This window comes from Microcebus murinus, chromosome 8 (genome assembly GCF_040939455.1).
Source record: "Microcebus murinus isolate Inina chromosome 8, M.murinus_Inina_mat1.0, whole genome shotgun sequence".
Classification (NCBI taxonomy): domain Eukaryota; kingdom Metazoa; phylum Chordata; class Mammalia; order Primates; family Cheirogaleidae; genus Microcebus; species Microcebus murinus.
This window is the reverse complement of record NC_134111.1, coordinates 18,712,029-18,739,517: the sequence shown is the minus strand read 5'-3', so window position 1 is coordinate 18,739,517 and position 27,489 is coordinate 18,712,029. Positions and strand designations below refer to the sequence as shown.

Here is a 27,489-nt window from a genome sequence, read left to right as displayed (position 1 = left end):
TATGCAGTAATTCGCAAACTCTTGTTTTAAGGGACACAGAATTCTCTTAATTATTAAGTGTTGGGCCTTCATTTGGACTAAAATCCAAAAAATATTACTATAAGTATATTCTGGGTCATCTGGACAACTACTTTAAAATCAGGCATACATATATTTGGTGGTCCCTTTTGCATTTAGGATTGCATGAGAATTCCCTCCCCATACACCCACACTAAATACTTTTATTGTGGAATGCTGAGTGTTTATAATAGTTCGACTAGAGAAAAGCCGAATAATTAAGACATCACCTGGCATGCGTGGGTGCATGCATGCAGAACATCATACTCATGAGGGAACTGATTTTTTTTAGCTTTTAAACTTTAAACCTGCATTATTAATAACTATGATAGTAAATATGAAATGAAGAATTTTTATCTTCTTGATTACATAGTTAGATACTTATTTCATACAGATTCCAAAAATGCCTCAGAGCCTACTTGATCTTTATGTGATAGAGGTGGCTGTAGTGCTTCCAAATCACCCCTCATAAAAATTGGCCTTGGAAGCTGTGGCAGAACTTGCTGTTGCTTTCCCAAAATCCCTTCTCCTCTTTCCCACAACGAACACACCCTGTAGATGTGGAGGTCTTTGCAACTAGTTAAAACACTCCTTTTCCAATCTTCCTATCAACTAAGGGTGGTTATATGACAAAGTGTGGCCAATTAGGCCTTAGTAGAAATCACTAGGTGGTGATTCTGGGAAAGCTTATTAAAATAGTTTTGACACAGTTGGCACACGTCCTTTTGTCCTCTTCCTTTCTTCCTGCATCAAACAATGATGCCAAACCTGGAACTGTAACAGCTATCTTATGATCTACCAGGCAGGCAAGGACAAGAAGATTGCATAGGTATGTCTCTGACATTCTTGGCTACTGCTCATGCTGTGGACATCTACCTTTAAACGTCCTGTTAATGAGGGGGGAAATAGTCATATAAGTTTTAGCCATTATTATGTACAGCTAAACTTGATTCCCCATCATTACAAAAGTAAATATAGGATATGAGTCGGATGCAGTGGTTCACATCTGTAATCCTAGCACTTCAGGAGGCTAAGGCTTGCTTGAGCCCAGGGGTTTGAGATCAGCCTGAGCAACATAGTGAGATCCTGACTCTACAGAAAATAGAAATATTAGCTGGTTATGGTGGTGTACTCCTGTAGTGCAGCTATTTGGGAGCCTGAGTCGGGAGGATCACTTGAGCCTAGGAGTTTGAGGTTGCAGTGAGCTATGATGACACTGCTGTACTCTGTTGCCTAGGCAACAGAGTGAGACCCTATGTCCAAAAAAACAAACAAACAAAAAAAGTAAATACAGGATATGGATAAAGTTTAAATATTAAATAGACATAGCTATTTTCATAAAACTCAATGGCATCAATTTAGTTTCTGCAAAATAACATCATCTATCATATTAAATTAATATTGTTAAATTGAACTGTTTTTATTTTGTGGCTTATTTATTTAATTTTGTAAATGTGTTCTCATTTTATTAATGAAAATATTTTCTAAATGCTGTATGTTTATAGAATTTTTACCTCATTTTGGTTTGTACATATTTAGCATAATAAAAACATTTTAAACAAACAAGGAGGCCTTCGGAGAATATTTTCCTTTGAAGTGAATTTGATGATTATTCCTTATGAGGATCTGCTCTAGGGTGATGCATTAACCTTGAATCCAGCCAATATTTTACTGGTTCAATATGTCTTTCCCATTATAACCTTTATTGCACATCTGGATAAAATAATTACACCATTCTTCTGCCTCTAACCAAATTTTTACCATAACATCAGTAACATTTGGTACACTTATTTATTCATATGATTATCTTTTGATCAGCTAAGTGCTTAGCATTATGCTTGATGCTCAAAAGTATGTTTGATAAATGACTAAATAAATAATGTATACTTAGTATTTATTGAAATTGAAAAACAATTTTTGATAGACTTTACCTAATTGATCCCCATGTTTCCACAAGACGGTCTGTAACCAAAATGCTGATGTTTCTTAACATATAATTCAATAAATCCAAAAACCAGACTAAAAAGCCTGATTAGTAAAGAAAAGGTTGGTGTCCTATTATATTCTAAAAGAAATGCTCAGTCCTCCATATCTTTATCAACAGTTAAGTATCAATTATGTTCATATCTTTATTAATGAAGCAATTTTAATACTGTAAATTATTTTTACTATTTATGAAATCGTTATAGACTAGATCAAACAGACCTGGCTTACTTCTTTGTTGCTTTTTAATATAAACTATATTTTGTTTAGAACTCCAAGATATTCTACCGAATGTCATTGTCTAATTAAGCCCTAAAAATTCTCTACTAGTTGCTATAGGCATTATCAACTTTTTTGACCTGCAGTTTTATAAATAAGAATAAATAATTGTGTAAGAGCTAATATGTGAAATAATGGCTCAGTGGAAATTATTATACATACTGAAAACAATAATTCTCTCAAAACAGCTGAGATACACCTTTTATTCCTACCCATCTAGTAAGATACAGAGACTATTTCCTGTTTTGTTCTTTATTAGTAAAAGTTATAGGGCAATTTTATGCTAATGGAGTCAGACTAATGAAGCATAATATTTTCAAGATATTATCAAGCATTAGAGACTAGTTTAATTTTTTTAATGCTTATGAGTATAACAAACAATTCTTTTAAAAAATTCGTTAGGTTTTTTGTATACAGAAAGGATTTATTTGTATTACTCCATATCTTTTATGTCCTTCGACATTATTACAGGCTTTTATGTCTTTCCTGTATATGACTGATCCTTCATAATGGATAAAAAGAACTAAAACAAAACAAAACACTAAATGTTATTTTAACTTGTTTTTCAAAGTTATAACATATGCAGCAGATGTGGGTTGCTTTACCTAAGTCCTTTCTCCTCTTCCATTCCTGTTAACAGACTCCAGAATTCTTTGAGTATACCTTCCATGTGCTTCTGAATGAACATTGGTGGGTAAGGATATGGTGTCTTGAGCTGCTAAGGATGGCAGTGCAGAAAGATGACATGAGAAGGCTGCTGAATTAACCAACCCTGGAGCCATCCCATTCTTGTTATGTATTATGTGATATATCATAATAATTCCCTTTAGTGATTAAGCCATTTTGAGTTGGCTTTCTGTTATGGTACTGCATCCTAATGGAAATAGTGTTTATAAGATCAGTTTTAAAGTCAATCAGATTTCTTTCATTTTATAACTGTTACATTTGAAACTACCATCCTCTGTAGTTCCCCTGTATATTGCCAATATTTATTTGTGACAGTGAACATAGTTATTTGGTTTATATTGAACAGAACTTAATATCACCGGTCATAACAATAATAAAGGTTTTAGGGTACCATTCCATGTACAAAGTACTTATCTTATTTGATTACAGCTCAGTTTACTTGGCTTAGTTATTTAACAGATGAGACTAAGAAATTGGGTATAGAGATCTAGGATATTTATAATTATATGCTTGCAAATAAGAGCAATGCTTTAAGCCTTTACAGAAATGCAACAGACTGATTCAATAAGCAACCAAAATAAATGCATTTGACCCTCCATATCCACAAGATTCAACCAACTACAGACCAAAAATATTTTTTAAAAATATAATAATGCTACAATAAACAATTAAAAAAAACAAATGAAAATGCAGTGTAACAACTATTTACATAGCATTTACATTGTATTATTTATTATAAGTAATCTAGAGATGATTTAAAGTATATTGGGGCCGGGCGTGGTAGCTCATGCCTGTAATCCTAGCACTCTGGGAGGCCAAGGCAGGTGGATTGCTCGAGGTCAGGAGTACGAAACCAGCCTCAGCAAGAGCGAGACCCCATCTCTACCATAAATAGAAAGAAATTAATTGGCCAACTAATATACATATAGAAAAAAAATTAGCTGGGCATGGTGGCGCATGCCTGTAGTCCAAGCTACTCGAGAGGCTGAGGCAGTAGGATTGCTTGAGCCCAAGAGTTTGAGGTTGCTGTGAGCTAGGCTGACACCACGGCACTCACTCTAGCCTGGGCAACAAAGTGAGACTCTGTCCCCCAAAAAATAAAAAAATAAAGTATATGGGAAATTGTGCCTTGGTTATATGCAAATACTGTGCCATTTTATAACAGGGACTTGAGCATCTGCAGAGTTTGGTATATGTGGGAGTCCTGGAACCAATCCCCTGTGAATACTAAGAGACAGCTATCCTATCATTGTATTGTAGTTTTTATTTTAAACAAATTTCTTACCCAGAAGTAAAAATCACAGTCTCAAGCCAATTGTTTAATCCGTTTAGAGATTTTTTTTTTTTTTTTTTAGTCTAAGGCTTAACCAGCTTTAGTTTCAAATATCAACATGCATTGTATATTTTAATAACTTTAGAATATTTAGAGGAAAAAATGCTTGAAAGGAGGTTTTCAGTGAGGATCTGGAGCATATACTAATAGCCTAGCATACAAATTTGTACTCATATATGGGTGGTACTTAAAACTATAGGAATGGATGATAGTTTAGGAATTTAAGTGGAACAAGAAGTGAAAATAACTAAAGATTGAACACCAAAGATGGTGGGCAGAGGAAGAGGTACAAGGAAAAGAGGCAGAGGAAAGAGCTTGGAGGAGAATCAGGAGCAGCTGAGAGGCCAAGGTGAGATTTTCCAGGAAGTGGTGGTTCTATATGAGACATTACAATGAGCCTGAGCTAGATAAAAGTTAAAGCTAAAGATTTCCTGACTGTATATATTAATACTTGCCATTTGCCAAAGCAATGAAAACAAAGGTTCTTTTTTTGTCATTTTCAACCAAAGTTTTTCTCCTTTTTAACTTTCATGATGTTATAGTACTATTTGTGTACCTTTTGTGTACATTTTGGGTTTTACTGAAGATTAGGAAAGGTATAAATCATTATTTGTCACACAGACACACACGCATGCACATGCGCACAGAGAGAGAGAGAGAGAGAGAAACTAAATTAACAGAGAGCAAGACTCTAAAAGAAAGTGATATTTGTTTAGAAATAGACAGTGTAATGAGAATATGTGTGCCATAGTAAACTATGTGTGTATTCAGGGAGGTAAAGGAAGACAAAGGTTTTTAAAGGAAAAATAAGGAGGATTACACACATATGCAAGTCCTAAATGAGAAATTGTTTTGAGATAATTATCCTTGGCCACAAGGATCAATAAGGAGAATCCTTCCTTCATGGCCTTCCCTGGCTCTGTTTGTCAGGGTTTTCAATACATGTGACTCCATTTTGATTCTGACAACTTTCACTATATATGTAAATAAAATAACTTGTTCTTATAGAGAATATTTCTAGAAGGCTACACAAGAAATTGGTAACTTTTTGTCTTTAGCGTGGCCAGTATCTATACCCTTGAGGAATAGGGATTGGAGAGAGCCTTTTTACTTTTGTATCTCTTGAATTGTAGACATATGAATATACCACCAATTCAAAAATTAATCTAATTAAAACTGAAAAATAAAGGTCATTTTATCATGTTGAGCTTTTATAGTTATGGGGAAAAATATTGGAAAGAATATTTTTGGCTGGAAAGAATATTGTAACTTGGTCCACTGAACCCAGGATCTGTGTAGCCGAGTCTGTAGGGGGAGTGGGTCGAGTTTATTAAACTAACATTAAGTTACCATTGGTCAAATATGCCATATTAAACAATAGGTTGTGACTGATTCCTACTTATGGACAGATTACATGTGAGTGTCCAAAAGGCCACTGTTCTTCTAGAGGTAATAGCCTACTTCTGAAGCTATAGCATGTTATAATTGATTAAACACATCCTATTTTTGTATACCATGTCCTGAATCCTGTACTTAAGATTCCAAATAGAATAAGAGGGCTTGTCTTATATCTGTACACCTCATTAAATTCTCGGTGTAATCGAAATATTCTCTTGGAAAGTTCTGTTTTCTTTTTATAGATATGATTTATTCAAAAGAGATATGGTGTTAATTGTAGAAAAGGTGGTTTTTTTAATGTAAAGAAATTAAAAGCTCCAGGTTGGACACAGTTATTCAGTTCTCTGGGTCTTTGAATAGAAATTTAACTGGTGTGTAAAATGATTCTCGGAAAGGTATAATGCCATTAAGTTTTCTATTTTCTATCTGTGTCAGAATTGGGTTTAAAAATAGCAAACACTGAGCATGTGCATCCCAAGATATGGATGCTGCAAACACTGGAGTATGTATGTATTGATATTATAAGTGGATGATTAATGTAAGAAGCCCCAAGGTTTTGGAAACAACTCACTGAAATGGAAAGTTGCTTTTTGATGTCTGCAGCCAAGCTGGATAAATTACAATTGAAGCAATTAGCAATGAATTTGGAACAAAGAATATTATTTGTTTTTTGTAACTATGGAAAACAGAGCTGCTTGTAAAATTCAGATAGAATTGTATAGCTGTTTGCACATCACACCAGATTTGGTAAATACAATGGATAGTCTTTAAAAAATGAAGGAAGTTTTCTTTTTAGCTGTAGGTTAAAGTCCCTATAACTAGCATCCTATGTGCCATTTTCCAATGGGAGAAAACTACTTTTATTTCCATGGGCTGGGATTATGGATAATTCTCCCATTATAAAGTAGACTTCAGTTTTAATCAAACATGGTATTAAATTTTTATAGCAGGAGGAATTTTATTAGCCATATTTTCCCTTTTTAAATTATATAATAGTAGCTCTTCAAGGTCTCCATCAATCATCTTTCTTACTTTCCTTCTCCCTGTTGACTCCTTCCTCACTCTTAAGGTTTCCAAAAAATTCTATAGCTACTGTCCTATTTTTAACCTTTTCTTTGCTACCAAAATTCCTTTCTGACTATATCTGTTGCCTTCACTTTTCACTATCCACAGTCTCCTTAATCACTTTTGCATGATGCTTACAAATGACCTGCTAATTACTTAGTATGGTAGCCTTTTAGTTCTGTTTGTGGCATTTGACACTGTCAACCCATTTAACTCTGTGGTAAATGTCTTTCCCCTGGGCATCTTAAACTCAAAACCTTATTCTCCTCCTTGAATACTTTCATTTCCTTCCTATGTTTTCTAAAGGAGAATGTTTCCCAAGGTTCTGGACATGAAAAATTCCCCCATCCCTATCTATAATTTATACTTGATAACTCCATTCATTTCTACTTCTATTATCATCTTCTTTCTCATAGCTTCTTTCTCATTTTTATTCATTGTCTTGAATTGATTCCAAAGTGCCTGATTCAGGTTTTTTTTCTTACTGCCAGATGTCATACTTATAGAGTCAATAAGATACTTGTTGGGTTATCTATACATTTAAAATTTTTTTTTCTCTTCACCCTAATTTTCCTGCCAGCTACTCCCATGTTTCTTTGCTTCCCCCTAGGATAACTTCCTGAGACAGTAACCTGTACTCACTGTCTCTCTTTTATCTCTTTGCTTTCACTCATGTGAGGCTTTGTCCCCTACCACCCTGTCAAAGTTACTCTTGTCAAAGCTATGAATGATCTCTTACCAAGTCAAATGGTAATTTCTTAGTCCTCATTTTATTAGACTTCTCAGCAGCATTTGCTACAGTTGTTTATTCCTTCCTTCTTGAAAGTTTTATTTACTTGGTTTCTAGGGCACTATGTTCTTCTGATATCTGTTTACATAACTGGACATTTCTTCTCATTACCCCTTTCTGGATCCTTCTCCTCTTTGTGACCTCTCATTTTGGAGTGCTCCAGGGCTCAGTCTATAGCTTTCTCTTCTTTATACATTTTTTTCCATTGTGATAAAAAAAAAAAAAACACATAATGTAGGTCAGGCATGGTGGCTCATGCTTATAATCTTAGCACTCTGGGAAACTGAGGCAGGAGGATCGCTCAAGGTCAGGAGTTTGAGGCCAGCTTGAGCAAGAGCTAGACCCCTTCTCTACTAAAAGAATAGAAAGAAATCAGCTGGACAAGTAAAAAAAAAATATATATATATATATACACACACACATATAAGTAGCCAGGCATAGTAGTGCATGCCTGTAGTTCCAGCTACTCGGGAGGCTGAGGCAGGAAGAACACTTGAGCCCAGGAGTTTGAGGTTGCTGTGAGCTAGGCTGATGCCACAGCACTCTAGCCCAGGCAACAAAGTGAGACTCTGTCTCAAAAGGAAAAAAAAATCATAAATCGTAAAATTTACCATTTTAACTATGTAGTATAGTAGTGTGTGGACCTTGTTATGCAACAAATTTCTACAGCTTTTTCATCTTGCAACACTGAAACTCTAGACCCATCAAATAGCTCCCCTTTTCCTCCTCCCTCCTCTCTGTACTCCTCCCTTCCTAGATCTCATCTAGTCTCCTGACTTAAATATCATCTATTTGATATTTTGCTCCAGAATACTTTCAGTTTCCCCTCTCCTTACCTCCCTTCAGTTTTGCACATTCAGATTTTCAGATTGTGTCCCTTCTGTTTCTAGAGTCCTTATTTAGAATACACATCATCCATTAAATTCTCACATATCAAGCTTTATTGCTTACCAGATTCCCTTTTCATCTTCTCCCGTCTTGAATCTGTGTTAAGATATGTTTTTTGTTTAGTTATTTTCTCGGGTATTTTTCCTCAGATGGTTTGCTTGAATGTTGTAATATTGGAGATCTTGGTTAGCCTCAAATATCTTTTTGTCACCTCTTACAAATAAGGAGTATCTCATCTGGGTTAAGATTCAAGACTTCTGTTTTCCTTTTTAGTAGTCTAGATCCTCTTCCATTGTGTTCTAGCTTCTAGTGCTGATGATATGTCCAATACCAGTTCTTTTTTTCCCTTTATGGTTAATTGTTCTTTCTGTCTGGATACTTATAAGATGTTTAGTATCTTTAAGATAAATGAATTTTATAAGTATATGAACAGATATTTGTCTTTTCTCTTCAATCCAGCCTGAAACTTGGTTTCACTTTTCACTTATCCACCAGAGGTAATTCTTCCACTAAGAGAAATTTTCCTTTATTATTTACTTAATTGTTACTTCTTATCCATATGGTGCCTGTTCTCCTTGTGAACACCTATTTTCCACATATTAGGTCTTCTGGGTCCGTCCTTCAAGTCTTTTTTCTCTTCCTTTGCTATTTCCATTTATTTAGCATTTTGTTCTGTGCTTTGACATAATCCTTGCATTGCATCCTCCAGTCTACTAATTTAGCTGTTGATTATCTTTAAAAAAAAAATCCATGTACTCATTTTGGTTTGAATATTACAGTTTTAAGCTTTAGGAATTCTGTGTGTGTGGAATCAGAATTTACTTAATTATTCCTGCAGTTTTTGTGCAGCTATTTGTTTCTTTTTTAGCTCTTTTCTTTTATCAGATATGTGCTCTGATTATTCACTCATTCTTTCCTTTCAAATGTTGGGGCCTCTTACATGGTTAGTTATTTTTCTCAGATGACTCATTGGAAATCAGGCCTGGTTACTGAACTATTCTTAACAGCAGGAATCCCAGAGGTTGGAATAGGCGTAGTGCCTAAAGTTTAAGAACAGTCAATATCACTGGAGATACCTAAAGGAAGCCTAATGCTTTCTGATCTACTAGAACTCTCCTAGTTTCCAAAGTAGAAAAGGCCTACCTGCTTCATGTTAGGAAAATCCAGCATAATCAGAGGAATCAAAGTTGATCTTATTCATGGGGTCTTCAAGATAACCTAAAAACCAAGCTATTTAGTTATCTACAGCCCTCAATTTTTGTCTAGGGCTCTGACATTTTTTTTCAATCATAGCCACCCACAGGGCAATGCAGCATATCAGTTTGTTCTGAAGGTACCCCACAAAAAGGCTAAGTCTTATCCAGTAGTTTGCAGGTCTCAGAAGTTGCTTAACTTTAGAAAGTTAAGGAACTTAGTTTGGGCATAGAGAGGAATAAGCCACAGTCAGGTTGTCATGTTTAAGAATACTGTGAATCTGCACTTATTCTAATGCCATTTGCTTTCTTTTTTTTTTTTTTTTTTTTTTTTTGAGACAGAGTCTCACTCTGTTGTCTGGGCTAGAGTACTGTGGCATATGCCTAGCTCACAGCAACCTCAAACTCTTGGACTCAAGCAATCCTCCTGCCTCAGCCTCCCGAAAAGCTGGGACTATTGGCATGTACCTCCATGCCTGCCTAATTTTTTCTATATATTTTTAGTTGGCCAGTTAATTTTCTTTCTATTTTTAGTAGAGACGTGGTTTCGCTCTTGCTCAGGCTAGTTTCGAACTCCTAACCTTGAGCAATCCTCCCGCCTGGGCCTCCCAGAGTGCTGGGATTACAGATGTGAGCCATCGCTCCCAGGCCCATTTACATTCTAATGACTCTCAAATTTATTACATCTCCAATCCCTACCACCTAACTCACATATTCAGTGGCCTAGTCAGCAGTCTGACTTGGATATCTAATAGATATCATAGTAGTTACATGCTGAAACTGAACTTTTGATTGTCATCCAAAGCTGTTCCTCTCCCATCTCAGTAAATGGTATCACCATTATTTTTCACATTTATTTTTTTTAAGCCAACATCTTAAGAGTCATTCTTGACTTTTTTCTCTTTTTACATATACTTTTGTATCTACATCCCCATTGATCAGCAAATATTAATGGCTCTACTTTGAAAGTATGCCCTAAACTGCCTACTTCTCTCTATCTCCACCTCTCCCATTCATCCATATATTATTGCTTCTCTTCTGGTCTTCTGCTGTGACTTCCTGAAGCTCTCCATGCTTCTGCTCTTGCCTTCTACAGTTAATTCTCTATAAGCTAGAGTCATCTTTTTAAAAAATAAAGCATTGCTTACCATCAAAGGATTTTAAGAAAATATATACTCCATGCCATTGCTTATAAGACTCTGTGATCAGGGCCCCAGCTGCTTTACAGCCTTTATTTTCTACCACTTCCCCTGCTCACTGCACTTCAGCTACATTAGTTTCCTTGCTCTTCCCTAGCTACCTAATAGCCATCTTACCTCAGGGCCTTGCACTTACCAATCATTTTGTTGAAAATACCCTTCCTCCAGATTTCCTCATGATTCCCTTCCCCATTAAATGTGTGTTGCTCAAACCTGTTCAAATTGCCTTATGAGAGAGGCAAGCACCTAACCACTCTAATAATAATAAAAATAAATAATAAAATACTTTCTTTCCTCCCCTACATTCCCTATTCTTCCTTACCCTGTTTTAGTTTTTTTAATAGCACTTATCACCACTTGAATCATATATTTATTTGTCATCTTCTTCCAGTTACCCTCCATGAAGAAAGGACTTTTTTTTTCTTTTCTTTTTTTAAATAAATACAGGACCTCAACATAAGGAAAGGACTTTTTTTTTTTTTCGGCATATTATGGGGGTACAGATTTTAAGGTTTCAATAAATGCCCCTTTCCCCCCCTCCCCCCAAAAGTCTGAGTCTCCAGCATGACCATCCCCCAGATGGTGCACATCTCACTCATTATGTATGTATATACCCATCCCCCTCCCACCTGCCCAATACCCTATTACTGTAGTACCTATGTGTCCACTTAGGTGCTACTCAGTTAATACCAGTTTGCTGGAGAATATATCTGGTGCTTGTTTTTCCATTCTTGGGATACTTCACTTAGTAGTATGGGTTCCAGCTCTAACCAGGAAAATATAAGATGTGCTATATCACCATTGTTTCTTAGAGCTGAATAGTACTCCATGGTATACATATACCACATTTTATTAATCCATTCTTGGGTTGATGGGCACTTGGGCTGTTTCCACAGCCTTGCAATTATGAATTGTGCTGCTATAAACATTCGAGTGCAGGTGTCTTTTTTGTAGAGTGTCATTGGATCATTTGGGTAGATGCCCAGCAATGGGATTGCTGGATCAAATGGTAGATTCACTTGTATCGCTTTAAGGTATCTCCATATTGCTTTCCACAGAGGTTGAACTAGTTTGCAGTCCCACCAGCAGTGTAGGAGTGTTCCTCTCTCTCCGCAACCATGCCAGCATTTATTGTTTGGAGACTTTTTGATAAAGGCCATTCTCACTGGGGTTAAGTGATATCTCATTGTGGTTTTGATTTGCATTTCCCTGATGATTAGAGATGTTGAGCATTTTTTCATATGTTTGTTGTCCATTCTTCTGTCTTCTTTAGAAAAATTTCTGTTCAAGTCCTTTGCCCACTTTTTAATGGGGTTATTTGATTTTTTCTTCCTGATTTTCGTGAGTTCTAAGTATATTCTAGTTATCAATCCCTTATCGGATGCATAGGATGCAAAAATTTTCTCCCATTCTGTAGGTTGTCTGTTTACTTTCATGACTATTTCTTTGGCTGTGCAGAAGCTCCGTAGTTTGATCATGTCCCATTTATTTATTTTTGTTGCTGCTGTGATTGCCTTTGGGGACTTCTTCATAAACTCTTTGCCCAGGCTGATGTCTAGGAGAGTGTTTCCAACTTTTTCCTCTAGAGTTCTAATAGTTTCATACCTTAGGTTTAAGTCTGTTATCCAGTGTGAGCTGGTTTTTGTGAGAGGTGAAAGGTATGGGTCCTGTTTTAGCCTTCTACAGGTGGCTAACCAGTTTTCCCAGCACCATTTATTGAAAAGGGATTCTTTTCCCCAGCGTATGTTTTTGTCTGCTTTGTCAAAGATTAGATGGCTATATGAGGATGGTTTTATATCAGGATTCTCACATCTGTTCCACTGGTCAATATTCCTATTTTTGTGCCAATACCATATTGATTTAATTACTACAGCTTTGTAGTATAGTTTGATATCTGGCATATTAATGCCTCCCATTTTGTTTTTGTTGCCTAGAATTGCTCTTGATATTCGGGGTCTTCTTTGGTTCCATACGAAGCGTAAAATTATTTTTTCTATATCTGTGAAGAATGCTGATGGGATTTTAATAGATATTGCATTGAATCTGTAGATCAGTTTGGGTAGTATAGACATTTTGATGATATTGAGTCTGCCGATCCACGAGCATGGTATGGATTTCCATCTGTTTACATCCTCTGCTATTTCCTTCCTCAGTGTTTCATAGTTCTCCCTGTAGAGGTCTTTTACGTCATTGGTTAAGTATATTCCTAGGTACTTTAATTTCTTTGTTGCTATTGTGAAGGGAATTGAGTCTTTGATTTGGTTCTCAATTAGATTGTTGTTGGCGTATATGAATGCCTCTGATTTCTGTGTATTGATTTTGTATCCTGAGACTTTACTAAATTCATTGATCAGTTCCAGGAGTTTCTTGGTTGAATCTTTGGGGTTTTCTAGATACAATATCATATCATCAGCAAACAGTGAAAGTTTGATCTCTTCTGCCCCTATTTGGATACTTTTGATTCCATTTTCCTGTTTGATTGCTGTAGCCAAGACTTCCAGCACTATGTTGAGCAGAAGTGGAGATAGTGGGCAGCCTTGTCTGGTTCCAGTTCTAAGTGGGAATGATTTCAATTTTTCCCCATTCAGTATGATGTTGGCTATAGGTCTGTCATATATGGCTTGTATCATTTTTAGGTATGTCCCTTCTATGCCTATTTTCTTAAGTGTTCTTATCATGAAAGGGTGTTGAATTTTGTCAAAAGCTTTTTCTGCATCTATTGAAAGAATCATGTGGTCTTTGTTTTTGCTTCTGTTTATGTGGTGAATTGCATTTATAGATTTACATATGTTGAACCATCCCTGCATCCCTGGGATGAAGCCCACTTGGTCGTGGTGGATTATTTTTTTGATAAGTGTCTGGATTCGGTTAGCTAAGATTTTGTTGAGAATTTTTGCATCTATATTCATTAGGGATATTGGTCTGTAGTTTTCTTTTTTTGTTGCATCCTTTCCTGGTTTTGGTATCAGAGTAATATTCGCTTCATAAAAGGTGTCGGGGAGGTTTCCGTTCTTCTCCATGTTGTGGAATAGTTTCTGCAAGATAGGTACTAGTTCTTCTTTGTAAGTGTGGTAAAATTTGGGTGTGAAGCCATCTGGACCGGGACTTTTCTTTTTAGGGAGATTTTTTTTTTTTTTGAGACAGAGTCTCGCTTTGTTGCCCGGGCTAGAGTGAGTGCCGTGGCGTCAGCCTAGCTCACAGCAACCTCAAACTCCTGGGCTCGAGTGATCCTTCTGCCTCAGCCTCCCGGGTAGCTGGGACTACAGGCATGCGCCACCATGCCCGGCCAATTTTATATATATATATCAGTTGGCCAATTAATTTCTTTCTATTTATAGTAGAGACGGGGTCTCGCTCAGGCTGGTTTTGAACTCCTGACCTCGAGCAATCCGCCCGCCTCGGCCTCCCAAGAGCTAGGATTACAGGCGTGAGCCACAGCGCCCGGCCTAGGGAGATTTTTAATTGCTGTTTCTATTTCAGCTGTTGAGATTGGTCTGTTCGGGGAATCTATTTCTTCCTGGTTGAGCCTAGGGAGGCTGTGTGTTTCCAGAAATTAGTCCATTTCCTCCACATTTTCCAGTTTGTGTGCATAAAGATTTTTGTAGTATTCATAAATTGTATCTTGTATCTCTTTGGGATCAGTTGTGATATCTCCTTTTTTATTCCTGATGGAGCTTATTAGAGATTTCTCTTTTCTGCTTTTCGTTAGCTTAGCCAATGGTGTGTCAATTTTGTTTATTTTTTCAAAGAACCAACTTTTTGTTTTATTAATCTCCTAAATAGCTTCCCTGTTTTCAATTTCGTTTAGGTCTCATTTGATCTTGTTGATTTCACTTCTTCTGCTGGGTTTGGGGTTGGTCTGTTCTTCTTTTTCCAGCTCTTTGAGTCGTTTCATTAGATTGTCTCTTTGTAATCTTCTTGTCTTTTGGTTATAGGCATTTATGGAGATAAACTTTCCTCTCAGAACTGCTTTAGCTGTGTCCCAGAGGAGTTGATAACTTGTCTCTCCATTGTCGTTTTCTTCATAGAACTTTTTTATTTCCGTCTTGATTTCTTCATTTATGAAGTAATCACTTAGTAGGAGGTTGTTTAATTTCCACGTTTTTGTGTAGAAATGTGAGTTTCTGTTAGGGTTGATTTCTAGTTTTATTCCACTGTGATCTGAGAAGATACATGGTATGATTTCTATTTTTTTAAATTTCTTGAGATTTTCTTTGTGTCCTAGGATATGGTCAATCTTAGAGAATGTCCCGTGAGCTGATGAGAAGAACGTATATTCAGTGGATTTTGGGTAGAATGTTCTGTAGATGTCTGTCAGACCCAATTGTTCTAGAGTTTTGTTTAAGTTCATTATTTCTTTATTAATTTTCTGTTTGGAGGATCTGTCTCGTGCCGTCAGTGGGGTCTTGAAATCTCCGGCGATTATGGAGTTGCTATTAATCCATTTGCTTAGCTCCAGTAAGGTTTGCTTTATGAATCTGGGTGCACCTAAGTTGGGTGCATATCTATTTAAAATTGTTATCTCTTCTTGTTGGACTGTGCCCTTCACCATTATATAATGACCCTCTTTGTCTTTTACTACTTTTGTTGGTTTAAAAACTAAATCGTCTGAAATTAGAACTGCCACACCAGCCTTCTTTTGGCTTCTATTTGCTTGGAATATTGATCTCCACCCTTTTATTTTTAGTCTATATGCATCCTTGCAGGTTAGATGTGTTTCCTGAAGACAGCATATACTTGGCCTGTATTTTCTTATCCATTCAGCCAGCCTATGTCTCTTGAGTGGAGAGTTTAAGCCACTCACATTTATTGAGAGAACTGATAGGTAAGGTAGATTACTGATCATTCTGTTGGGTTGGATGTTGTTGCTATGATTTCTGTCTTGAGCCATTGTAATATCTGGCCTTTAATATCTTTGGGTTTTGGTTGTTTTTATATTCGTGGGTTATTATTATGATGTTCCGTGCGTAACGCTGTTTTAAGTACTTCTTGTAGGGCTGGTCTTGTCTTGGTGAATTCTCTGAGCCTTTGCTTGTCTGAGAATGTTTTTATTTCTCCTTCATATACGAAGCTTAGTTTTGCAGGGAATAATATTCTAGGCTGGGCATTGTTTTGTTTCAAAAGAGTGAGAATGGGGCCCCAGTCTCTCCTTGCTTGTAAAGTCTCATTAGAGAAGTCTAGTGTTATTCGAATTGGCTTTCCCTTGTATGTTACTTGCTTCTTTTGTCTTACAGCTCTTAGAAGAGCCTCTTTAGTTGATACTTTGGTCAGTCTGATGACTGCATGTTGTGACGTCTTCCTGTTTGCATTGAATCTCCCAGGGGTCCTCTGAGCTTCTTGAACTTGTATATCAAGATTTTGAGCAAGGCCTGGGAAATTTTCTTCTATTATATCTTCAAACAGCTTGTCCAACCCTTGAGTGTTGTCTTCTTCCCCTTCTGGTAAGCCTATGACCCTCACATTAGTTTTCTTCACATAATCCCACAGCTCTTGTAGGCTTTGCTCTTTTCTCTTGTTTCTCTGCTCTATTTCTGTGACTGATTTATTTAATTGGAGGGTGTTATCTTCAAGCTCTGAGATTCTTTCTTCTGTTTCATCTACCCTGTTCTTGAGACTTTCCACTGTATTTTGTAGTTCCTTGAATTGATTCTTCATTTCCAGGAGTTTGGTTACACTTTTCTTCATTGTGTCTATTTCTTTTCCATATCCCGGAGGGTTTTTGTGGTTTCTTTATGTTGGTTATTGAGTTGTTGTTGCAGCTGGGTGAGTGTTCTTATGATCCACATACGCAATTTCTCTTCTGTCATATTGGTTGCCTGATTTTGGTTAGTGTCCGTTTCTAGGGGGCTGGTGCTCCTCTTTCGGGGTGTGTTTTCCGTTTGGTTCTTCATATTTCCTGAGTTCTTTTGCTGATTTCTTCCCATGTCGATCAGTTGTTGTTTCTTTCCTTAAGTTATTGTTTGGGTATTCACACACCTTGTTTAGTTTCTGAGGCGTTAGGTGGTGTCTGTGGGTGAAATTGGACCACTCCCTGTATAGTGAGTCAGTGGATGCCGTGGAAAGGCTGTGCAAGATGCCGTCCCTGTCAGTAGGTGGCGTTTGCTTGGAGGAACAGGCTATGCTGTTGATTTTGTGTCCTGTTATCAGCTCTTGTTCTGGGTGGAGCTGGGTTGGGTAAGCCTGCCCTCAGGCTGTTAGCCGGGATCAAAGTTCTGTTCTCTGCTTCCAGGGAAAGCTGTCAGGGCGGGGCTGGAATGGTCCCGCTCAGCCAGAAAGTCTGGGTGTGGGGGTGGGGCTGTCTGAAAGTCTGGGTGTGGGGGTGGGGCTGTCTGAGACCCGCAGTCTGGAGTGGGCCTCGCTTCTTTCCACCCTCCCCAAGTCCGCAGCTACTCCTGGGCCTCTGCCAGCAGGCCAGACCACAAGCCACCAGGCCTCCCAGGACTGTGATGTCAGCGGGGAGGTTCCCTGCACAGGAACGCCACCTGGGTTGGGCGCATGGCCTCCTCCTGGGAGGAGGGTTGCCCTCTAGGATGCTGATCCGCCCCTGGAGGCACACACACCTCAGTAGGCTGTTCAGGTATAACCCTTCTGTGCCCCGGGCAATGCTAGCCCTCGGTGCAGAGAATCTGGTCTGCAGGTCCGACCTCTGGGTCCCAGAGTTCAAACTGTATCCCCACCAGGGAGAGGATTTCCGGTCCCAATTCACGCACAGGGAGCCCAAGCTTGGTCTATGTCTCTCAGCCTCTGAGTCGGCACCATTCTCCTGGGAATGCCGTGCCAGCAGCACCTGGGAGGACGGGCGGGTAGGGAGCTCACAGTCTGAGTTCCCCTGAGTCAGCTGTAGGGTCCCAAACGGGAAGGTCCCGTTCCCTGGAGGTGCCTCCGGCTGGTGGCTGTATTGTCTCTCTGGGCAGCGGCGGGTAGGGTCAGCGGAGGGGAGGAGGAGGAGGCAATATGGCGCCTGCTGCGCGGCTCGGGTCTGTGCACTCGGAGGTGCCCGGAGGAAGTTGGGCACCTGGTGCCACGTCTGCTACAGGCTCACCACTGGCTGGCGGTGGCGGTCTCTGGGCTGGTTTCCGCAGGTCTCTCCACCCGCTGGGGAGCCCACCAGCAGTCCCAAATGCAGGGGAGGGGAAACAGCAAATCCACCTACCCTTGCGGCTGGTCTCCGGGCTGCTCCAGTGGTCTCAGCCTCCAGTTCTCCTCCGCAGCCTCCTCCCGTGGAGTCTCCCGGGGTCTCAGGTACCCCTTCTCCCGGCCCTTGTCCGCTGTATGCTCGCCTTCTTGCTTCTTTCCTCTAATTTCTGCTAGAATCTGTCTTTTCTGCAGAGACCCTCTGTCTGGCGGTGTTATTCGTCCGCCATCTTGCTCCCGGAAAGGACTTTTTAATTTACTGTTACATCCCCAGCACTTAGAACAGTAATATAACTTCAAGTGACATTGTTACCAAATTTGACTTGGATTTTAAAATGAAAAAGTAGGTATATACATGAATCTTCCTGGGGAAAAGTGATGTTTTTCCAAGTATTGCTTTTTGGTTTTCTACTTTCTCAACTAATTTTTCAAAGAATGTAATAAATTTTTTACTCTTACATATTTTAGGTTTCAATTAAATTATTTGTAATTTATTTTTTCTGTAAAGCTATTTATTATGTAAGCTGGTATCTTTTTCTTTTGTAGAGCTAAATTCCATTTTACCTTTAACTTATTCCTTGATAATATATTTACTCCAAATTTTTAATTTATATTTTATGTAAAAAGAAATCTTGTAAAATTGTATGTCAAGACCATTGAGAATAAAGCGAAGAAGAAAATAGAAATAAAGACTTTATTCGTTGCCCATTTTTATAGTATTCTAGTACATTTTTGGATTGCCTGGAAATCTTCTCAGTTAAAAGATTGGTTTTTCCTGTATGATGTACTTGCTGTCTCAGAGGGACCCTGGTGATCCTGACCATGTCTGCTAGTCTTTCCCTTTGCTTTTTCTTCTACTTAGGATTTCAGTTTACGCCCTCTATTCTTCTTGATTTTCACTGGATAGAATTTACTTCCATAGATTAATTGGAAACAATAGAGAAGAGAAAGTTTAGCAAAATAATAGAAATCAAATCTTAGCTTGAAAATAGGCTTAGCATATATACTATAGGATATATAGTTACATGTTTAAGTTATGCTAATATGTGGTTGACACTTAATTTTCCTATACTTTAATGCAACATTCTTCTAATTTCTAGGGAAGACCAATCTTAGGGTTTAAGGATTAGGAGGGAAGTTATTGGTATAATCACTTGCCATTTTGCTTACATTTTTGAAGGGTCATTATAGCTGTCTTTATGGGTAGGCTGTGGGAAGCTGAAGCTCTAACACTCCCACATAGCCATATGCCTTTGGCATCCAGAGAGCTGTATAAAATCAACACTGGCCCATGTTCTTATGCACACTTATAAATACCTCTCTCTGGCTTAGTACTTTAGCATTTGTGAACTATTTTGTGGCAAGCTACTTAATCAGAAGTTTTAAAGTGGTTGACTTTGATAATTAAGAAATTAATTTGGTTTTGTTTTTATTTTTTTCAGGTGTATGGTGGCTGATGAAGTAAGTGTTTTCATGGTATTTATGTCTTTTATAAAATTATACAACTTGTTTTTAGTGTCTATTATTTTCCATGCACTCTCTGTCTTTCCATATGACTATATGTTTATATATGGGGAGAGGGAGAGAGAGAGGTGGGGGTGGTGAGAGAGACGGAAAGAGAATGAGAACGAGTGTGTGTGTGTGTGTGTGTGTGTGTATGTGTGTTTGCGAAACATGCATCTGGAACATATGTTAATATTAACATTAGTGATCCAAAATTTTATATTGTTGCCTAAGATGCAAGCGTATGTTTTGAAATGCAGCCCCTCTAAAAGCTGAACTCTTTTTCTACATAATACTACTTGTTTAAAAGCTAAACTTTTAAGATTTTGCTCTAAAGGTTATCATTAACTATTTTCTATGAGTATGGAACATAGTAGTAAAATGGTATTTTATTATCACTAAACAATTTGATACATTTAAGTGGCATGTACTTATATATATATATCCATAATCATATTTTCTTATTGACATGGAAGCTCTTGTTACATGAACTATGATTCTCTTTATATACATTGTCAGAGAAGTATTTGATCAATAAATAATTTTAATAGCAGTTTGAGAAATATTGCTGTTTTTCATGATGCCTTTAAGAATAACAGCAAAGCATATTAGAAAAAGTATATTTTCAAAATATATTAGAAATGAAGGAAATGGAAACTGAATTTTTAAAAAGTAAAAGTGAAATTTCCATTAAAAAACTCCCAATTAAGTGTTTTTTAGTTTTAGTTGCATTTAGACTCCCACCAATCTCTTATCTCCACCGTCTCCTTTTTAGGAAAAAATGAATAGAGTATTAATGAATGCTATACAAAAATGTTGATATAGGATTTCTCAGTTCATGCCGATTTATCATTACCTAAGTTTCTCCTTTTGACTATTCATTCAGTAGGCATTTATTTAGAGTAGATATTATAGTTAGAAACATAGTCATTGCCTATGTAGAACTTGAGCAATATTATTGGAGAAACAGGATATAGACATTTGGGAAACAGTTAATACTAATTTATCTTTTAGAACAGGATGAGTTCTAAAAGGCTTTTCATAAATTAATTTGAGAGTCCAAAATGACTGAAAGAGGCTTGTGATTTTAGTCCCTCAATATGTTTTCACCAGATGGAAATATGAATTCATTCTTCAGAACTGTAAAACAAGACATAACCATTTCTTGTTACATATATGTATAGCATATATATATGATATATTTATGTGTATATAAATTTTTTTCAAAACAGACCACTTTTATGTCAGCAGAAATTGTGTTATAAAAGATAACACCATCCTTTATGATCTCCACAATAGGTCTTGGGGAAAGTCTTAGCAGCCTTAGTGTACCATGGGTACCTTTGTCCTCACTATGATGATGTAGAGATTTGAATGGGTTTTAAATCTATGGAATCATCCATGGATTGAGATAAACATTTGATCAGCACTTTAACCCTGCGTAACTCTTATGTTCTCCAGAAAACTCCTATCTTCTCAATTACCGAGTGTGCAAAGTTCATGATGAACCCTTAGCCACTATAAGTCTTTTCATTATACCAATCTCTTATTATTTATAATTTCATAGCATTTTTTTTTATATTGCTGTCCTCTATTTTTTTTTTTTCAATTTTTTTTTTTCGGCATATTATGGGGGTACAGATTTTAAGGTTTCAATAAATGCCCATTTCCCCCCTCCCCCCACAAGTCTGAGTCTCCATCATTTCCATCCCCCAGATTCATAGCACTTTTCACATGTTGAATAATTTATCATCTTATTTCAAGACTATTCTTATTTTTTAATTTTAATAAATTTTAAAGATCTAATATTTCCTCAATACTTAAAAAAATCTTCCACTTTCATGTCTGCCATAATTACTTCTCTCTTTTCACCAGCATTTTGAAGACTCATTCATTTATACCTAGTTGACTTGACAGAGTTTATGATGTTAAATTCTATTAATAATGTTAGTTAAGAAAAATAATCCTCAGCTTTACACATGAATACAAAAAAACAGGCTATAGAAGTAAACAAAATGACATACAAGTCTAAGATTACAGCTCACAACCACTAATATTCTCTTTAGTAGTGGAGTTGAAATTCTGTTTTTATAGAATCTTACAGAACTGATGTGGAAGAAAGCTAGTAAATTAAAAGTGCTGAAGTAAAAAGAACTTGTATATATGTAAATTACATGAACTCTGGTTTGACCTTCATTCTATTTCCTAATACTGTTCTCCTTCTCTTACTCTTATCACAAAATGGTAGTGAAGTTGGAGAACGGAGTACAATTTATAACTTGAAGGTTAACCACTTTTTGATTTTTGAATTAAAAAATATATTTTGATGTGATGACTATTTGACTCACCAAATAGCTAAAAGCCTTAGGAGAGCAATTTTGCATCTGTGTTATTGAACCTGCTTTTTTTTTAAACACTTGAATACCCACTTGGAGTATTGTGTAATTTAGCTGTCTGCTGTGATCTTTTCTCCCTAGCTTTAAAAACAAATGACTTGCTTCACTGATATTACTCCCCCTTCTTTTATTATTTTTCCATTATTATATTTTTCTAATGTATTCAATCTTTGTAGAACTATATAACCCATCTACTGTATATAAGATAGTCATTAACTTAAAATTGCAATGATGATTTAAGTTCTGTTTAATTGTGTGACCATCGTATATCTGAATTATAGAGCTATATTTCAGATAACAAAGCTGCAACTTTTAATAAAATGAACTTTGCAAACCTAGCTTAACCTGTTCTAATTACTTCTTTTTTTCCTTCTGTTTGTGTAACTCAATTAAGTATTGTTTCAAGGACTATGTAGTGAATATACAGAAACTTCTGTGAACTAGTTGTATTCCATAATAAATGGAATTCAGACTACTGTCTGTAGTCAGAATCTTGCACTATTATATTTTATATGGTTTTTGTTTTTTTTTTTTTTTTTTTTTGAGACAGAGTCTCACTTTGTTGTCCAGGCTAGAATGAGTGCCGTGGCGTCAGCCTAGCTCACAGCAACCTCAAACTCCTGGGCTCGAGAGATCCTTCTGCCTCAGCCTCCCGAGTAGCTGGGACTACAGGCATGCGCCACCATGCCCGGCTAATTTTTTTATATACATATCAGTTGGCCAATTAATTTCTTTCTATTTATAGTAGAGACGGGGTCTCGCTCTTGCTCAGGCTGGTTTTGAACTCCTGACCTTGAGCAATCCGCCCGCCTCGGCCTCCCAGAGAGCTAGGATTACAGGCGTGAGCCACCGCGCCCGGCCTGGTTTTTTAATAATTATTTTGAAGTACTGTTCTTGTTCTGTTCTTTGTTTGAGAATTATTGAAAATGTTTATTCATAAAAAGATATTTTAAACATGAAAAATAGTTTCATATTGACATCAACCAGGTACTTTTTATTTTCTTTGTCAAGCATTTTAGGGCTATTATTCTTTCTAGAAACTTAGTATTTAGAGAATTTTTATGTTAGTTTTTACTTAAGAAGATGGGATTAACACCCCAAATTTACATGAATAGCCTAATTTTGTGTCATAATAGACAAAATTTTGTCAGTACATGGATTTTGTCTTTTCTATAGTATCTATCATCAAAGTCAGAAGATTCTTGTTTTCCTCTTATGTAACGCTTTTCATTAATTTTGCGATTTAGCCCTGCCAACCACCCTCGCCACACACACATAATGCTTTTTTCAGTTTATTTCCTGTTATTTGGGGGGGGGGAAATGGTGGGGAAGGTGGTACACCAAATGAAGGATTGCTTCCCTTTTTCAAAAACAAAGATAACCTTTTGTCAAGACTGAGATAATTCTCGGCTTGGCTTACTTGGTGGCTATTTTGTAACAAATTATTAATAGTAGGTAAATATTTGGAACAGAGGCCCTATACTCACCATTATGGAAGCTTTTCTTTTAGTCAAGGTCCTTCTCTGGAAGAGGAATTTGGAGAAGAGAAGCTATAGGATCTGTTCAGTGCTGGTAAAAGTTATTTCTGTAAGCTCAAGTCAGGTTTGAAAAGTTCTATCTGTTTCTTTACAGTCAGAAATCTTCAGGTATCTGGAAACACTGAAGAACCCCTTGGAAGGTTATTTCTGCTGGGAAGACCTTAAAATTGAGATGGTGGGCTGGGCGTGGTGGCTCACACCTGTAATCCAAGCACTCTGGGAGGTCAAGGTGGGCAGATCACTCAAGATCAGGAGTTCGAAACCAGCCTGAGCAAGAGCCAGACCCCGTCTCTACTAAATATAGAAAGAAATTAATTGGCCAACTAAAAATATATACAAAAAATTAGCCAGGCATGGTGGCGTATGCCTGTAGTGCCAGCTACTTGGGAGGCTGAGGCAGGAGGATTACTTGAGCCCCGGAGTTTGAAGTTGCTGTGAGCTAGGCTGATGCCATGGCACTCTAGCCCAGGCAACAGAGTGAGACTCTGTCTCAAAAAAAAAAAAAAAAAATTAAGATGGTGATATAACATTAACTTCATAGGTTTGAGGACTAAGAACTTAAACTAGAGATAAAGAATTTTAGTTTTCCTTTTATGTAAACTTACCTTTGTTTGGCAAAGTGAGCTAAGATTGCAATTTTTATTTCATTTCCTTCTATAGTTCCTAGTTTTCTTTTACCGTGTCCTATTTGAATTTAACATTCTCTCCTTTGAGCTCTTACTATTTCTGATTCATAACCCTTCTTTGTTGTTCGTCCATGTTTGCTGAATGAATGAATAACTGAATAAACTGATTAATTAGGTAACACTTAACTCTCATTTGTCAGGTTCTGTTCTAATGCTTTATATGTATTTATTTAACCTTGTGGGAAGAACTTTATTGACTAGAGTACAGTGCTTATGTATAGTTCCTTTTGACTTTATTCTTACAGATTCCATTCCATTCATTTTCAAATTACTCTGGTCAGCACCTTCTTCCTCAATTTCCTTCAGTGAAGGTATTTCACATTTACGATACTTTTACATTCTTTTGTCACATTCTGCATTCCATCCTGGGATTGCCTGATCTTCTAAATTATTTCTTAAATATTTGCATTCAAGTTTACTCTTTGTGCTATAACGTTCTGTGGATTTTCACAAATGTTTAATGTTTTGTATTCACCATTACACTACAGAATAAATAGTTTCACTGCCCCACACAATCCCCTGTGCTTCACTTACTCCATTTCCACCAGGCCTAAACCCCTGGAAACCACTGATTTGTTTAATGACTTTATAGTTTTACCTTTCCAGAATGTCATATAATTAGTATTATATATTATATAGCTTTTCCAGACTGGTTTTATTCACTTAGTAATATACATTTAAGATCCTTCCATGTCTTTTTGTAGCTTGATAGCTTTTTCTTTTTAGCACTGAATAATATTTCATTATATGGATGTACCACAATTTGTTTTTCCATTCACCAAGATGAAGGGACATCTTTGGTTGCTTTCAGTTTTTGACAAAAAGGCTGTACATCCACACAAAAACCTACATGAGAGTAAGTTTTCAAATCAGTTGGGTAAATATCTAGGAATATAATTGCTGAATTGTATAGTGTATTAGTTTCCTAGGGCTGCCGTAAGAAAGCACCCCAAACTGAGTGGCATAAAATAATAGAAATATTTCCTCTCATAGCTGGAGGCTAGAAGTCTGAAATAGGTATCAGCAGTTTCTTCTGAGGTCTCTGAGAAATAATCTGTTCCATGTGTCTCTCCTAGTTTTCAGTAAACACCAGCAATCCTTGGCATTCTTTGGCTTGCAGATACATCACTTCATTTTTCTGCCTCCATCTTCACATGGCATTCTCCCTGTCTGTTTGTCTATATCTCTTATGAGGATACTAGTCAGATTGGATTAAGGGTTCACCCTACTCTAGTATGACCTAATCTTAACTATTTACATCTGCAATGAACTTATTTCCAAATAAGGTCATACATATCCTGAAGTAGTTTAGAAGTTTAATATATTTTGGGGGGAGGGGGTTACCCAATTCAACTCATAACATATGTTAAGACTATATTTATTTTTGTCAGAAACTATCAAACTGTCTTTAATATTGTCTGTACTGTCTTGCATTCCCACTAGCAATGAATGACAATTCCTTTTGTTACACATCATCACTAACAGTATTGTCATTTTCTTTCAGCCATTCTAATGGGTGTGTAGTGGTAACTTGTTTTAATTTGCAATTCTCTATTAACATGTGATGTTAGAGCATCCTTTCATATGTTTATCCACCATCTGTATATCTTCTTTGGTAAGGTCTCTGTTCAGATCTTTTGCCTTTTTTTTTAAGAGACAGGGTCTCTCTCACTCTCTTGCCCAGACTGGAGTGCAGTGGTACAATCACAGCTCACTGCAGCCTTGAACTCCTGGGCTCAAACGATCCTCCTGCCTCAGCCTCCTAAGTAGTTAAGACTACAGGCATGTACCACCATGCCTAACTAATTGGCTCACGCCTGTAATCCTAGCACTCTGGGAGGCCGAGGTTGGCGGATTGCTCGAGGTCGGGAGTTCAAAACCAGCCTGAGCAAGAGCGAGACCCCATTTCTACTATAAATAGAAAGAAATTAATTGGCCAACTAATATATATAGAAAAAAACTTAGCCGGGCATGGTGGCACATGCCTGTAGTCCCAGCTACTCGGGAGGCTGAGGCAGCAGGATTGCTTGGTCCCAGGAGTTTGAGGTTGCTGTGAGCTAGGCTGAAGCCATGGCACTCACTCTAGCCTGGGCAACAAAGTGAGACTCTGTCTCAAAAAAAAAAAATTTTTTTTTTGTAGAGGTGGGGTCTCACTATTTTACCCAGACTGATCTTGAACTCCTGGCCTCAAGCAGTCCTCCTGCCTCAGCTCCCCAGAGTGTTGGGACTATAGGTGTGAGCCACCACACCTGGCCTGCCCATTTATTATTAATTGAGTTGTTTTGTTTCTTTTTTATTGTTGAGTTTTAAGAGTTCTTTGTATGTTTTAGGTACAAATCCTTTATTAGATACGTGTTTTGCAGATATTTTCTCCCAGTCTGTGGCTTATCTTTTCATTCTTTTAACAGTGTCTTTCACAGAGCATATGTTTTCATTTTAATGAAGTTCAGCTTATTAATTTTTTTTCTTTCATTGATTGTCCTTTTGGTCTTGTGTCTTATTGTCAAACCCTAGGTTACCTAGATTTTCTCCTATGTTATCTTGTAAGAGTTTTATGTTATGCATTTTACATTTAGGTCTATAGTCCATTTTGAGTTAATATTTGTGAAAGTGTAAAGGTCCATGTCTAGATAAATTTTTTGCAGGTATATGTCCATTATTCGAGCACCATTTGTTGAAAATATTATCCTTTTTCCACTGGATTACCTTTCCTCCTTCATCAAAGTGGTCCATGAGTACTGAATGTCTCTCCATTTATTTAGAATTTCTTTGGTGTTTTTTTTTAACAATAGTTTTCCTCATACATGTCTTGAATATATATTGTTAGAGTTATATGTATTTCATTTAGGAGGATGCTATTATAATTTTTTTTTAATTTTCAAATTTAAATTATACCTACTATATAAGAAAGGAATTAAGTTTCATATATTATTAACTTTGTATTCTGTGACCTTGCTATATTCACTTATTGGTTCCAGGAGTTTTTCTGTAGATTCTTGGGATTATCTACATGGGGATTATCTACATAGGCAATCATGTCATCTGTGAATAGAAATAGTTTTATTTCTTCCTCCATAATCTGTGTACCTTTTATTTCCTTTTGTTGTTGTTGTTGTTGTTGTCATCTTATTGTACTATCCAGATCTTCCAGTACAGTGTTACAGAGTAGTAGTGAAAGAGGACATCTTTGCCTTGTTCCCAGACTTGGGGGAAAGGCATTTAGTTTCTTACCATTAAGTATGATGTTTATTGTAGGTTTTTTATAGATGCTCTTTGTCAAACTGAGAAACTTTTCCTCTATTCCTAGTTCTCTGAGAGTTTTGATTATGAATGAATATTAGATTTTATCAAATGCTTTTT

The 27,489-nt window shown here is 37.0% G+C and overlaps 1 protein-coding gene across 1 annotated transcript in view; it reads left to right on the top strand.

Moving 5' to 3' along the window:
- ZRANB3 (zinc finger RANBP2-type containing 3) overlaps positions 1 to 27,489 on the top strand; it is a 242,291-nt gene that overhangs the window by 83,756 nt on the left and 131,046 nt on the right. The window contains exon 3 of the mRNA XM_020288513.2: positions 19,449 to 19,467. Coding sequence (XP_020144102.2) covers positions 19,449 to 19,467 — 19 coding nt within the window. The remainder of the gene's footprint in view (positions 1 to 19,448; positions 19,468 to 27,489) is intronic.